Source organism: Lissotriton helveticus, chromosome 6, assembly GCF_964261635.1.
Source record: "Lissotriton helveticus chromosome 6, aLisHel1.1, whole genome shotgun sequence".
In the NCBI taxonomy this organism is placed as follows: domain Eukaryota; kingdom Metazoa; phylum Chordata; class Amphibia; order Caudata; family Salamandridae; genus Lissotriton; species Lissotriton helveticus.
The window spans coordinates 150,077,063-150,092,456 of NC_136067.1; the positions used below are offsets into that span (position 1 = coordinate 150,077,063).

At 48.6% G+C, this 15,394-nt stretch overlaps 1 protein-coding gene across 2 annotated transcripts in view; it reads left to right on the forward strand.

Annotated features, from left to right (window-relative positions):
* Nucleotides 1-15,394, forward strand: part of WDR43 (WD repeat domain 43) — a 481,702-nt gene that overhangs the window by 209,050 nt on the left and 257,258 nt on the right. For both annotated transcript variants that reach the window (XM_078647513.1, XM_078647515.1), the window contains exon 7: nucleotides 3,651-3,715. In XM_078647513.1, the coding sequence (XP_078503639.1) occupies nucleotides 3,651-3,715 (65 nt within the window). The remainder of the gene's footprint in view (nucleotides 1-3,650; nucleotides 3,716-15,394) is intronic.

Below are 15,394 nucleotides of genomic sequence, written 5' to 3' on the forward strand. Positions count from 1 at the left end.
ACGTTCCTTGCCCCACCTCACTCATTGAGTAAGAAGAGACTACTGTCTGCCCCCCAAAAGAGCTTTATGCTTTTACATCAATCACGCCAAAAATTATTGGGTTGACAACCCTTCCTCTATGTGGTTCTCTGGAATAAAGAAAGGTAAGGCAGTGCAGAAAAGTACTTTGCCAAGGTGCAAAGTCTTTTGCTTTAAGATCTGCTATGCATTGGCAAACAATTGGCTTCAGTAGGTTCTGTGGGCCCATTTCACCAGGACCAAGGCTGCTACCACTTCATTGGCACAGAGTGCCCCTTTGACTTCTGCCAGGCTGCGATGTGGTAGTCTGTGCACACATTCTCAAATCACTACTACCTTGACAACCAGGTTCTCTGGAGTGGTCTTTCTATCAGCTAAAAAGGTCACAAATTAGAGATCTGTACACTGGTACCTACAATTGTTTTGTGCTTTGCTTCCCGCCAATTCGCCTGCCCAAAGTGGGGGTCAGAATTGGTGGGAGCCAGTTGCAGGGGCAGCAAAAGGCAGGACAGCTTACAAAGGTTGCAGACCTTTGAAGTTCCCCCTTTGTTCACCCACCTATCCTGGGGGATGCGCATGACACCTCTGCCCGGGATGCGCTTTGTTTCTGACCTCAGAGAGCGGAAGCGCTCTAGCCAGGTGTCCATAAACCTGTCTGGTGGAGACAAATGACTGGCAGCTATTCAGGAACCACACCAGGGCTGGTCGCTTTTCAGGGTGCATCTCTAGGATTCACTTTGTGTGCATTTTACATTAAATCCTGCACTTGCATCAGTGTGGGTTTATTGTGCTGAGAAGTTTGCTACCAAACTTCCTCGATTTCAGTAAAGGCATTATGGAGCTGTGGAGTTAGTAATATCCAACTCCCAGACCATCTACTCAATATAGCTGTACTGCACTCACAATCTCTAAGAATGGACTTAGACACTAAAGCTGTACAGTGCTCATGCAACTCTACCCTCACCTGGGGACTGTTGCACCCTGCTAGAGGGTGACTTACCTAGGCCCAGGCAGTGGCTTGCAGGCATGGCAAACAGATGTGTGCTATGTCGATTCCACTTTTCCCTCCACCAAATCATGCAGCCTTCAATGGCAGTGAGTGGGTGTTAGGGGGGCAGGGCCCCTAAGGGTGGCACAATAGGTCCTGTAGCTCTTAGAGGCCTTCCTTGGTCACAGTGCCCTTGGAACCCATAGTACCTTTAACAAGGTGCTTACCGCTGGCCAGATGTGCCAACTTGGGGTACAAAGATAGTTGTGGGAAAGAACACGGGCCCTGGGAACCTGATTGGGTTTGCGGGGTCTGGGGGTGCAGGAGAGTGGAGGCATCATGGGCCATCTGCTAGGAGTCTCTGCACCTCTGGACATGGCTGGGCCACCAGGAAGTTTTCCTAATGATGAACCACCTGGGAGCATTGTTGAATGCCAGTACTGACCAGATCAACAATTGGTGCCTAGTGAATCAATGTCAGTTACACCTGGAGGTGGCAGAAGATCCTGTTCTCAAATGGGGAGAACTATAGCTCTGTGTATTCGCCAGAGCTCAATGTCTGCATGTCTCTGTGCTGGTGTTTCCAAGATATCTTTCGCTCAGACACAATCTGCCTTGAGTGGAAAATGGGACTCCTATATGCCTTTCCACCGAATGCACTCCTCACCAGAGTTCTCAAGAATGAGGACCACCCCCCAGTTTGCGCACCAGGAGTATGTTATCCAGAACTCCTGGGCTTAAGCATCTGTCATCCGATCAGGCTGCCAATTAGGCCCTCCATCATTGGGGCAGATTTGTTGCTTGGTGCAGTACTCTACAGATAGACCTCAACAACCCCCTTACAGTCAGTTATGTTTTGTTACTTTGTCCCTAATCCAGCAAGAGTTTGAACTGGGCACAGTTATGGGGTACATTTCGGCTCTTTCAGACTCCTTGCGGTTGCCAGATCAGCCCTAATTTTTAATACCTAGTTAAGTGTTTTTTGAAAGTTTAACATTTGTCTACTCCCTCTTCCTTTGTCATACCTCAGTGGGACCTTAACCTGGGCCTCACATTTCTGATGTGCACTCCTTTTAAGTTGCTTCATAGGTGTCCCTTGCGGTTTCTCACTTTCAAGACTGTTATTTGTCATGATATTGGTGCAAAAGTGAGCTTTAAGCTGTGAACACTCCGTACATAACTACCTCCCCAGATCTGCTGGCTTTGTGGACATGGGCATTTCTCTTGCCTGTAGTTCCACCGCTGTTCAACGTCTGTCAATACATCACCTTGCCGGTATTCTGTGCTCTGCTTCACGCCTCTTAGAGACTCAACAGTTTGGACTCCAAGAGAACTCTAAGCTTTTATATAGATTGTACCAAAGAATGTGGGGTTGACAGTCTGCTCTTTGTGCTGTTCTCTGGAGCGAAAAGAGGTAAGTCAGTACTTGCCCTGGGGTGTCTGGGTGCAGAGGGGCTTTCAGTGGTGGTAGCCTTGGACGCTACACGCTGTAGTCAATGGGAAAAGACCATTCGGGGGGGACTGGAGCACCAGTCCGGCACAACAAAAGGAGGGGCTCCACTCTTATGGGTCTCAGGGCCACAGAGACTCCATTGGTTTCAGTGGAATCGGGCTAGGGGCTCTGGTGCATACATGTTTGGTCCTGTGGGTCGACAGTCGGCATTGTTCCTGACCTCCTGAGAGCATGGGCTCTCACCTGCAGGGGGTCAGAAATGCGTCTGTGGTGGCAGACTGGAAGGATAAAGTCATCCAGTACTCTAGCATATTAGTAAGGTTTCAAGGGCACCTCTAAGGTGCCCTCTGGGTGCATGTTATAAGAAATCTAGTACTAGCATCAGTATAGATGTATTAGTATTTTCAATGAAGCATCCTGTAGCTGGGGAACTTGTAATGACCAGTACATTTACTTAAGATGGCTTCCCTGTTTGTACCATTTAGTAATTGAACTAGACAGCACAGGGGCATATATGCACACATGCAGTCTGCAATAGCAGCCTGAATGCAATTTGTTTGTGGGTCTCTTAGGGAGCATAAGACTTTCTGCAGTCCCTACAGGACCCTCTTTAGGACCCATTTCCTAGGTACCAGGGGTACCATTTACTAGGGACTACAGGGGTGCTCCAGTCCATGCCAATTTGGTTACAATTAGACTTGGTTTAGGGGAAAGAGCAATGACAGCGGTCTCGTTAGCAAGACTCAGTGCAAAGTCTGAGTTGAAAACCAGCATCTAATAGTCAAAAATGGGGGCAAAAATTGGGGGAACAACTGCAACAAAATTCCCGCTTCCTACATTGGTCACATCAAATTTTCTAGTGGGACTCATTGTATGTGGGCGTGAACAGCCTCGAAAGTAACTGACTTCTCTGTGCTGGAGTGTTGCCTATATCGGCTCTACACAGTTTCGGAACAGATTAGCGTTGGTGTGTAGCTACGCTGCCTATCAGCAGGCAGCACTAGAGATGAAAAATCTGACGCCTAGGGAACATTCCAAAGGTTAGGAGTCTGTGGCTTGAAGTAGTTTCTACCAGAAGAACGTTGCTAAAGTAAATAACTTGTTCTTCATTACATTTAAGTACATATGGGTGTATGCAAATGTTACTTTTATGGTTATGATCAGCAGCTGTTTGCTACGATTGTCTTTCAGCCTGTAAAGCTAGCCGTGGTGTGCCGGAATGGGGAACTTCATTTCTTTGAACACGTTTTCAATGGGTAAGGCAATGTATTAAGATTTTAGTTTGTTCATGTATGATATAGTTTTAATCCTTAAAGTCTTGAGTCCAAGTAATGTAATTATAAACTTTTTTTCTTTAAAATAAAAATTGTGGTTGAATAATTTGATCCCCAAATGAATAGGTAGTAGAATCCTCGAACTCCTCTGTCCAAAACACCTGTTAGATCAAACAGGGTAGTGAGTCATGAGTAATTATCATGTGTATACACAACAAGAGCACATAACCGTATAGGTTGTTAATGCTTGCTTAATAAATTGTGAACATGATCGAGAAGATATTGTAACATTCCAACATTCTTCTATCGCACACATTCAAGATTCCAGTTTTTGTTTGAAGGAGTAATTTGCTCCCTTCTTATGGAATTTGTGGTAAAACATTTTTGTTTGGAGTGTTAAAGTATTTCTGATTCCTAATTAGAGTATTTTGAGCACATAGTTTAAATATTAAGTTTTAATTAGATCTATTTACTTTTACTTTATGTAACCCATTCTTTATATTTAAAAATTCACATTAATAGAAGAGATGTATTTTTAACCTTAAAGCTCTCCTTTTAACTTGGCAGCAAAACTGCAACTTCTTGTGATACTTAAGTGCTGATGTGATTGATCTGAACATATTTTTTGTGGTCAAGGTTTAAGCTCTTACTCGCACTCACTTCAACACTCATACACACTCTAGGTTTCCTGGCGTAACACCAATCTCCAGTGTGACATCAAAGTGCTGCTTCTCCATTTTGCAAATTGTTCTGTACCGCACAGTTTTTTCCCCCATGGCAGTCATTCACAACCAGTGCAGGTTTTCCAGGCCATTTCTTATATTTGTTGATACTAGGGCTAAATTACGATGTCGGTACACTCAAACTGATATTGCATTCCTATGTGCGAGTCCCTGCCCTCTCAACCCTGGTCGGAAGGTAAATGGTGTGACAGCAAGACTGTTGATCATTGCCCCAGACTTAAACTGTACCCCAGCGGAGGTTTTGCCTACTGTTTCTGCCCAGAGGCCATCTGTGCACTCTTATTCCATGTCTTAGGCATTAATTAAGTCTGTGGGATGTCTGTAGTATGTTTTGTGGTTGTTGCAATCTCCCTTGGCATTGTGAGCAGATGATGTGTATTGGTTTCCAGGGTGAGGCTAATGCAATTTGAACATTCCAACCGGGTATGACTAGGAAATCTTGACTCCGAATCCTGCACGATCTAGCCAGCAATAGACTAGATTCTCATCTAGGATTGGAGGAGACAAACTTCAAATGCTACAGATCTGCTTCCATTTCCCAAGAAGACCTGGCTAAGGTGCAGCTGAATCAACGGACCAGCAGGAGGGCACCTTGAAAGACTGAGACTGCGCATGAGCAGCATCCGGTTCTTTAAAACAAGTGCTTTCAAAGCAGTGCACTGTTACAGTATATGGCCAGATGTGAGCCTGGTACCTGATCTGTTTTATACATTCTTCAACCATATTTATAATGAGCCTCTTGGACCTAGCAATAGGAGCTGATAAAGTTAAACCATTTAGTTCGAGGCATGTGGGCTGCTAAATTCATATCTAATGCATAGATCGCCGCCTAGTGTTGGGTCCGGATGATTGCACATTGTTGTCCTGGAAGAGTCTTCGAAGTATCACGAGATAGGTGGCTCCTCCCCTGGACTACAGTGCGCATGGGCATCGGCTCCATCCCCAGATTGTTTTTTTCCGCCATTGGGTTCGGATGTGATTTCGACGCCTCCTTGTCGGAATCGAACACTTACTTCCTTAAGGCCAAAAGGCCTTCGATACTCGCGTCGGTATTGTTGCGAACGGTCCCGAGCATCGTCCGACTCTTCGTGTCGGACTTCTGGGGAGTTGCTACTCTTCGGACATCGAGGCCCTGTACTCGCAGCGAGACACCGACGACATCATCATGGAACGGAGTCCGTTCAAGCGCTGCCCCGTGTGTGGGTCCAAGTACCCACACATCGACGTACATCCAGTTTGTAATAAATGTCTCTCGCCGGATCACGACGAGGACAACTGCATGGCCTGCTCCAAATTCAGGTCAAAGAAGACACTCAAGTATCGGCGCGCGGCGCGCCTCGAGGCCTTGCCCGCAGCACCGGCACCCGACGACATATTCGACGACCCCGCAGAAGAAGGCCTAAGCCATCATCTTCAAATTTCACCGCCATCAACGGAGGTCGAGGCCGATCCAGACGAATACATCGAAGGACAGAGCCAAGACCTTGAATACGTCGATGAGGTAGGGGACGACGAAGAAGTCTATGGGGCCGCGGAAGATAGCTCAGAGGAAGAGCTATGCCCCGAAAGTTACTCGACTCAGGCTCAGGTCACGGGATCGCCACTCGGCCTTACCCACGACCCTGCACCGATATCCCCAGCCCCGCCTTCGGGCCCGGCCACGGATACACCGGAGGAGCCGTTGCGCGTATCGAAACTGAAACTGCAACCAGTACAGTCGACGACATCTAAGATGGCTGACGTCACGCCTAAACCGAAACCGAAACCTACGGTCTCGACAACGGCCAAGATGGCCGAAGACACGTCGAAAACGAAACCAAAACAAACGGCTTCGACGACATCTAAAATGGCCGACGTCCCGTCCAAAATTACGAAGCCGGCTCCGTCTAAGACTCCGTCGCCCTTAGGACCTACGAAGCCGAAGAAGGCCGCCGAGTCACCGGCGCCACACGCGGTGGCCAAGGACACGTCCTCGAAGAAGGTGGTCCATCACGTCTCGACGGCTGGAGCGTCAACCTCCAAACAGACGGTCGAAGCGAAGACCACTAAAGGCCAAGATCCAACCGCCGGAGCCATTACTCCTCGGCACAAAGACACCGGCTCTGCATCGACGGCGCCTAAAAAAGCTGCAGGGCAGCGAACCGTTGGAGTCGAGGATTCATCGGGGCCTTCTTCTGCCACGCCGAAGGCCTCCAAAGCGGACGGACATGATGCATCAGTCGTCAAACCCTCGGCTTCATTTACTAAACAGGTCACCGAGTCGCTCAAGAGGATTCAGGAGAAAGCCCTGCCGTCGACGAAGACTGCGCCATCGGATCCGAAACCGATGGAGCCACCTGCCAAAAAGTCGACGAAACTTATCTACACACTACCACCAAAGGTGCCACCAAAGGCGTTTGCACCCCAAACGGTGCCGAAGACCTCGGGGACTTCGGAACATTCCACGTCCAGTGCTATTTTGCCTCGACAATCAGCATCTGATGACGAACGGGAGCATTATATCGATGCCCACACAGGGATAATGACACTTTATAAGAGAAAGATCAGTTCCCAGCCACTGGAGTCGTTTGTAATTCCACTGAAAAAGAAAAGGCAAACACAGGACATACCTGCCCTTGTTGAACCTCTGCAACCTCCCCCAAGGAGGAGTCCAACACCTTCCCCCAACCAATCAGGGGGTGAGGATGATGACCAAGATGAACAATACAACTTCCCTACTGGCAATGACCCTGATGTGAATCAGGACTCGTATGACGACGCTGGGGACCAGGGAAGTCATCAGGTGGTGCAGGACCCACAAGGTTTTGGGGCACGTACATCACCAACTGAGGATTCAGCAGCTTTCAATGCTTTAATTGAGAGGGCAGCTGCAAATCATAATGTAGATATGCATGCTGACCCAGTGGAAGAGGATTTCCTGTTTGACACTTTCTCTGTCTCCGAAAAAACAGTCAAAACACTTCCTATGTTGAAACGTGTCCTTAAACATGCGCCAGAGATCTTTAAAGAACCTACAAGAGCGAGAGTGGTAAACCCACGTATTGAAAAGAAATACAGGCCTGTGCCTGGGGACCCTGCCTATATTCGGGGACAGTTGCCTCTGGATTCGCTGGTAGTCGCAAATGCCCGCAAGAGGGCAAACTCCCAAACGACTGGTGAAGCTCCTCCCCCAGACAAGGAGTCAAAAGTGCTTGAGGCATCTGGCAAGAGGGTGGCTGCGCAGGCTGCTAATGTATGGCGTATCGCAAACACACAGGCACTGTTAGCGCGTTACGATAGGGCGCATTACGACACCCTAGAACAGCTCCTTCAACATCTGCCTGATGAGTATAAAGAAGCTGGAGAAATGCTCATACAAGAGGGAAAGCTTGTATCAAACGCTGCAATAAAATGCGCACTTGATGTAGCGGACACAGCGGCTAGAGGAATTAACACTAGCGTCATGCTACGGCGCCAAGCCTGGCTTCGTATATCTGGATTTAAGCCTGACATCCAGACTACAATCCTCAACCAGCCCGTCAATCCTGACAGACTGTTTGGGCAGATGTAGACACCACACTTGAAAAGATTAAAAAGGACAACGAGACTGCTAAGTCCATGGGGGCACTTCAATCGCAACAGTTCAGGGGCAACACTTTTCGTCGCTCAGGTGCGCGTAGTGTTACCAGAGGACACATGGGACAACAAACACAATTCACCAAAGGTGGTGCGCAATCCTCGTACCCCAAGCAAGGTAGAGGGGGTTACCGAGGTAACAGTGCCAAAGGCAGAGGGAACACCAACTCCCGTTCCTCTGCCGCAAACAAACAGTGACTCCCTGTCACTGCCCCCCGACCATCCAACACCTGTCGGGGGAAGACTCCAGCAGTTCCTGCCGGTTTGGTCGTCCATCACCACGGACAGGTGGGTGAGAAAACTAACCCAGTACGGGTATTGTTTGGAGTTAACATCCACTCCTCCCAACATTCCCCCAAGACACCGTCCTATGTCGGCAGAGCACTTGCACTTATTGCAGCAGGAAGTGCTAGTAATGCTGCAAAAAGGAGCAATCGAACTCGTGCCAGTGGAGGAGGAAGGAACAGGGGTCTATTCCCTGTACTTCCTCATCCCAAAAAAGGACGGATCCCTCAGACCCATTCTGGATCTACGCCCTCTCAACATGTATATACTGTCAGAACATTTCCACATGCTGACACTGCAACAGATACTTCCCCTTCTCAACCAGGGGGACTTCCTCGCAACCTTAGACCTCAAGGATGCTTACTTCCCCATCCCACTCCACCCATCCCACAGAAAATACCTCAGGTTTACCATTCACAACAAGCACTATCAGTTCAAAGTGCTACCCTTCGGAGTGACTACTGCCCCCAGAGTGTTTACGAAGTGTCTGGCGGCGGTGGCGGTGCACCTCAGGAGACAGAACATACATGTATACCCGTACCTCGACGACTGGCTCGTACAAGCAAAGTCGGAAACACAGTGCGCCTCACACATGTCCCGCACTATTCAACTCCTTCACAGTCTGGGGTTCTCGCTGAATTACCCAAAGTCGCACCTTTAACCAGCCCATGTGCGGCAGTATCTGGGCGCGACAATAAACACCCTGACGGCTATGGCTCAGCCAAACGCAGTCAGAATCAACAGCATTCAGTCACTGATCCAAAGATTCAGACCGCAACACTCCCTGCCAGCGAGAGTGTTCATGCAGTTGATAGGCATGATGGCCTCCTGCATCTTCATAGTCCCGCACGCAAGGTTGCACATGCGCCCCCTCCAAGAATGCCTAGCGAATCAATGGACACAGGCTCAGGGACAACTGACGGACCTAGTGTTGGTGACCGGTCGAGCATACAACTCTCTGCATTGGTGGAATCCACACAACCTTTGCAAGGGACGACCGTTCCAAGAGCCTGTGCCACAGATTGTCCTAACAACGGACGCATCTCTCCAGGGGTGGGGAGCGCATGTGCTCCACTACACGGTGCAGGGACTGTGGTCAACCCAGCAACAACGATTGCACATCAACTACCTAGAACTGATGGCAATCTTCATGGCGCTCAAGTCCTTCAAAGTACATTTGTGCAACAAGGTCGTGTTGATCCGGACGGACAACATGACAGCCATGTACTACGTCCAAAAGCAGGGAGGTACTCACTCGCCACAGCTGTCTCATCTAGCTCAGAGCATGTGGAAGTGGGCCATTCAGAGGAACATCTTCCTCATGGCAGAACACCTCCCAGGCAAGGACAATCAGATGGCGGATCTGCTCAGCAGGTACAGCCATCAAATGCACGAGTGGGAGATACATCCAGCGGTGCTCCACCCGTACTTCCGGCAGTGGGGGCATCCAGAGATAGACCTATTTGCCACAAAGGAAAACGCAAAATGCCGAAGCTTTGCCGCCAGGTTCCCTCACCCGGAATCGCAAGGGAATGCGATATGGATGAACTGGTCAGGCAAATTTGCGTACGCTTTTCCCCCAGCGCCTCTCATTCCGCTGGTGGCAAAAAAGCTAAAGCAACACTCGATGACTCTCATCCTGGTTGCTCCAACATGGGCACGCCAACCATGGTACACCACGTTTCTAGAACTTTCCGTGGTACCGCATCAAAGGCTACATCTCACATCCCGGCTCTTGACGCAGAACCATGGCGACATTCAGCATCCAGATCCGCAACAGCTCAATCTGGCGATCTGGCTCCTGAGGTCTTAGAATTTGGCTACCTCAACCTGCCTCCAGAATGCATGGACATCATTCGGGAGGCAAGAAAGCCCACGACCCGGGCTTGCTATGCGGCAAAATGGAAGCGGTTTGTCATCTACTGTACTGACAACAATATCAACCCGCTAGATGCATCCATTCCTAACATCATCTGCTATTTGTTACATCTTTACAAATGCAATCTGGCTTACGCTTCCATTCGGATACATTTATCCGCCATAGTGGCTTATCTCCAAAATAGGCAGCACCTCTCCGTTTTCAGGGTGCCCGCCATTAAAGCCTTCCTGGAGGGACTGAAGCGAGTCATTCCTCCGAGACCACCACCAGCTCCGGTGTGGAACCTCAATGTGGTCCTCACGAGGCTGATGGGTCCACCCTTCGAGCCACTGCACTCCTGCGAAATTCAATTTCTGACATGGAAAGTGGCTTTCCTCATTGCTATTACATCGCTTAGGCGCGCTAGTGAGCTGCAGGCGCTCACAATCCAAGAGCCTTTCATCCAAATACATTCAAACAGGGTGGTGCTACGCACTAACCCCAAATTCCTTCCTACGGTGGTGTCACCGTTTCATATCAATCAAACTATTGACCTACCCGCATTCTTCCAAAACCCGCAAACGGTAGCTGAGCGAATGCTCCATACACTGGACGTTAGGAGGGCGTTGATGTACTACATTGACAGAACACAACACTTCAGGAAAACACAACAACTTTTTGTTGCCTTCTCAGCACAGCACAAAGGCAACCCCATTTCCAAAGCGGGAATAGCCAGATGGATTAAGTGCATCCAAATCTAAGCGCACTTTAACAATACCCCCAAGGGCGCACTCCACACGCAAGTTGGGGGCGTCCATGGCTTTCCTGGGGAACATTCCTTTAGAGGACATTTGCAGAGCAGCCACATGGGTCACACCGCACACGTTTACCAAACATTACTGTGTGGACATGCATTCCAAGCAGCAAGCAGCTGTAGGGCAGGCTGTTCTCAAGACACTTTTTCAAGCTTCTGCAGCTGGCACGGGCAACCGCCCTTAATGGGGGGACTGCTATGTATTCTATGCATTAGATATGAATTTAGCAGCCCACATGCCTCGAACTGAATATGCTACTTACCAGTATGCATCTGTTCTTGGCATGTAGGGCTGCTAACATTCATATCGCCCTCCCTCCTCCCCGGTGCCCGTAGCGGCTGCAGACACTATCTTGCATTCATCATTAGCATGGACATCCTTTACACTATTTCACTCCATCTCTGCCACAATGGCTAAAAACAATCTGGGGATGGAGCTGATGCCCATGCGCACTGTAGTCCAGGGGAGGAGCCACCTATCTCGTGATACTTCGAAGACTCTTCCAGGACAACAATGTGCAATCATCCGGACCCAACACTAGGTGGCGATCTATGCATTAGATATGAATGTTAGCAGCCCTACATGCCAAGAACAGATGCATACTGGTAAGTAGCATATTCATTATGTCTAGCTGCTTCCATGAATAGCTAGTGGCTTGAATACTGGATTCCTAATCCGTTTTTTTAGGGCATTGACATCAATGTTGCCAAATAGTTTTACTTTGCTGTTACCTCGCCAGAAGTGCTCACATTACCAGTGTTCCTTCCAGCTTCGTCCAGCTTCGTCCTTCAGAGACTTGGCCGAAGTAGCAGGATGTTGGATGCCTTTCACCGCCCTAATGTTTTCTTTAATCTATAGGTGAAAAAATAATGTAGGTTCTGTACAGTCTGTAGGGCATTCTAGGCAATGCTAATGTTGCTCCCCAAAAGGCACTTTCCGTCTGCCTTTGATTAGGGAGGGAAGGTGCAAAGGATTTTCAAGAAGAGCTGTGGGGCAGCAGTTCTTTAATTTAGGCAGGGAAAGTGTAAATTCCAGGGGTGTTGGTGAAGGATAACAGGTGGCAAGGTATGTTATTAACATTTGGGAAAAGGTAATGCCAAGGGTAGCATGGCGCAAGCTGTAGAAGAGTGGAGGGATGGCCAGTGAATGGTGAAAGTGTGTGGCAGGACACACGGTTTAACATGAGAAAGGAGGCTAAGGGAGATTTTGAATGGCTCCCTCGTGTCTCCTCTAGCAACAATTAGTGAGTGCAAGGTAGAGCAGAAGATTTAGAGCCTATACAAAGCATAACATTGTAGGTTGGTGGCTGTGAATAATGGGATGTTCGAGGCATGTGGACTGCTGAATTCATATCTTTGCATAGATCGCCGCCTAGTGTTGGGTCCGGATGATTGTACCTTTTTGTCCAGGAAGAGTCCTCGAAGTATCACGAGTTAGGTGACTCCTCCCCTGGACTACAGTGCGCATGGGCATCCTCTCCATCCTCCGATTGTTTTTTTTCCGCCATTGGGTTCGGATGATATTCCTCAACTCCAACTTCGGAACCAAAACTTTTCAACTTTCTACGGCCCAACGGCCTTCTACCTCAACGGTATTCTCGTTTGGTGCCCCTCCACTCGAAATTACTTTCCATCTCGATCCGGTCGTCGACGCGGGCCGTTGGGCTTTTTCGATGCCACGTGGGCCTGCTGCCGATGGAAAGGACCCCGTTTAAAAAGTGCCCACAATGTCACTCAAAATTCCCACATACTGATAAACACACAGTATGCAACAAGTGCTTATCACCCGAGCATAACGAGAAACTGTACAGCTTGTGCTCAGTTCCGGTCGAAGAAAACTATCCGGAACCAAAGAGCCGCTGGACAAGAAATTCAGCGGCAGGCACCGGAACCGGAGAACATTTTCGAAGACGAACATGACCTCCCAGAAGCAGCCGACTCCGATCTAGAAATTGTCACCCTAGAGGACCAGTCGGACTCCGATGACCAGATCACACCGGGGCAAACTGTGAGTACCAAGCCCCCAACCCCGCTTCAACCCCAAGACAAGGCTCCGGTCGAAGCATCGCCTAAAGGCCTTAGCCGAGATCGACAGACTCCTTCAGAGGCCCCGCCTTCCGGCTTGGCTCCGAAGACCAAACCCAAGCCTTCTGGTATCCCAGGAACGAGCAATACTTTTCCCAAAAAGGCTGTACAACCTAAATCTGTTGTCGAGTTTAAGAAGCTCGTCGATCTAAAAAAGGGCGTTGAAACAAAAAAGGTCATCGATGCTAAAAAGACAGTCGACCCGAAACACGCCGTCGAGCTGAACGTGTCGATCCACAAAAACCAAATTGCACCGAAAAGTCATCGATCCGAAAAAAATGGTTGATCCGAAGAAAACGGTTGCCGATCAGAAATAGGCAGTGCAACCAGAGTCGTCGAACCAAAAAGGTCACCAACCAGAAAACAGTGGTCGAGCCGAAAAAAGCTCCACTGCCAAAGGCCCTCAAGCCAAAGACTCACCACAAAGAAATGACTAAGCCAAAAGCATTGGCGCCAAAAACGCAGACAGCTGAGGAAGAACTTTACCATCCTGATCCACTGAGCGCAGAACAATCTAAACTGTATATCGACCCTGAAACTGGACACGTAACAGTTTACAAGAGGAAGAAAAGACTGTTGGACACTAACACTTCTTCCCCTGTTCCTACAAAGAAAAAATAATTTGGTAAGTCTCCTTCTAGGCCTTTCACTCCTCCTCCTTACTTTCCTAACATGCCTTTTGTGCCTTACTCTCCTACACCTTCAGGTTATGATGAGACAGAAAACATAGGGGAAGATCCTCAGGATAATTTTGTAGAACCTAAGGATCAGGATGTACAGGATGACACATGGGATGACCAGAATGATCCTTATGATACATACGAGCCACAACCCATCCCTGACACCTCTACATATCCTACAATGCCGTCGCCTACTGACAACACCATTGTCTTTACCCAACTAGTGGATAGGGCAGCTAAATTTCACGGCGTTGACATGCACACCGGTCCAATAGAAGAGGACTTCCTTTTTGACACTTTTCCTACATCAGAAAAAAGTGTACGTACACTTCCTATGTTGAAATGGGTACTAAAGCACGCGCCTGACATACTTAAAGATCCAGCCAGAGCGGGTGTCCTCAATCCTAGGATTGAGAAAGTACAAATCTGCCCCTGCAGACCCTACTTATAGTAGGTCACAGTTGCCTTTGGACTCACTAGTTGTATCAAACGCTTGAAAGCGAGCGAATTCACAAACCACAGGAGATGCTCCCCCTCCTGACAAGGAGTCAAAGATATTAGAAGCCTCAGGCAAAAGAGTAGCCTCCCCGGAAGCAAACACCTGGAGGATTGCAAACACACAAGCTCCATTAGCATGCTACGATAGAGCACATTTGACCAACTGGAGGGTTTACTACAACACCTACCAGAACCGTTTAAAGCTAAAGCTAATGACCTAATACAGGAAGGCAAATTTATCACAAACGCTTCCAGCTGACACAGCAGCTAGGTCCATCAACACAAGCGTCTTAATACGCCGGCATGCGTGGCTGCGCATTTCCGGCTTCAAAAATGAAGTGCAATCAACCATCCTCAACCAGCCAGTTAACCAAGATTTCTTGTTTGGCCCCGCAGTAGATACAATCTTGGAAAAAATGAAAAAAGATACTGATACTGCTAAGTCTATGGGCGCACTTCAGTTTCAACAATCCAGAAGTTCCTTTCGTCGCTCCTCCTCCAGGGGCTCAGGGAGAGGCAACACATCCCAAACATCCTCTACATTCAAAAGTAATACCCAGAGCACTTTTAATAAAGGCACCAACAGAGGAGGTTATAGAGGCAATAATAACAAGGGCAGAGGACAGGGCAGCAACAACACCAGAGCCTTCGCCGCCACCAAACAGTGACTTGTTCACGCTCCCTCCAGACCACTTAACACCGGTCGGAGGCAGACTAACACAATTCCTACCACTCTGGAACACCATTACCACAGACAGGTGGGTGGGACAAATTATCCAGTATGGTTACTGCCTGGAACTCACTTCTACTCCACCCAACATACCACCCAGACACCGTCCAATGTCCAAGGAGCACATCACGCTGTTACAAGAGGTCACATCCATGCTAGAAAAAGGAGCCATAGAACCAGTCCCTTTTCAACACCAGGTAACACGAGTAGTATACTCTCTTTACTTCCTAATCCCCGAAAGACGGATCCCTCAGACCGATACTGGACCTAGGACTTCAGACCTCTGAACCAATACATACACTCAGAGCATTTCCATATGGTCACTCAACAACAGGTACTTCTGTTACTCCAGC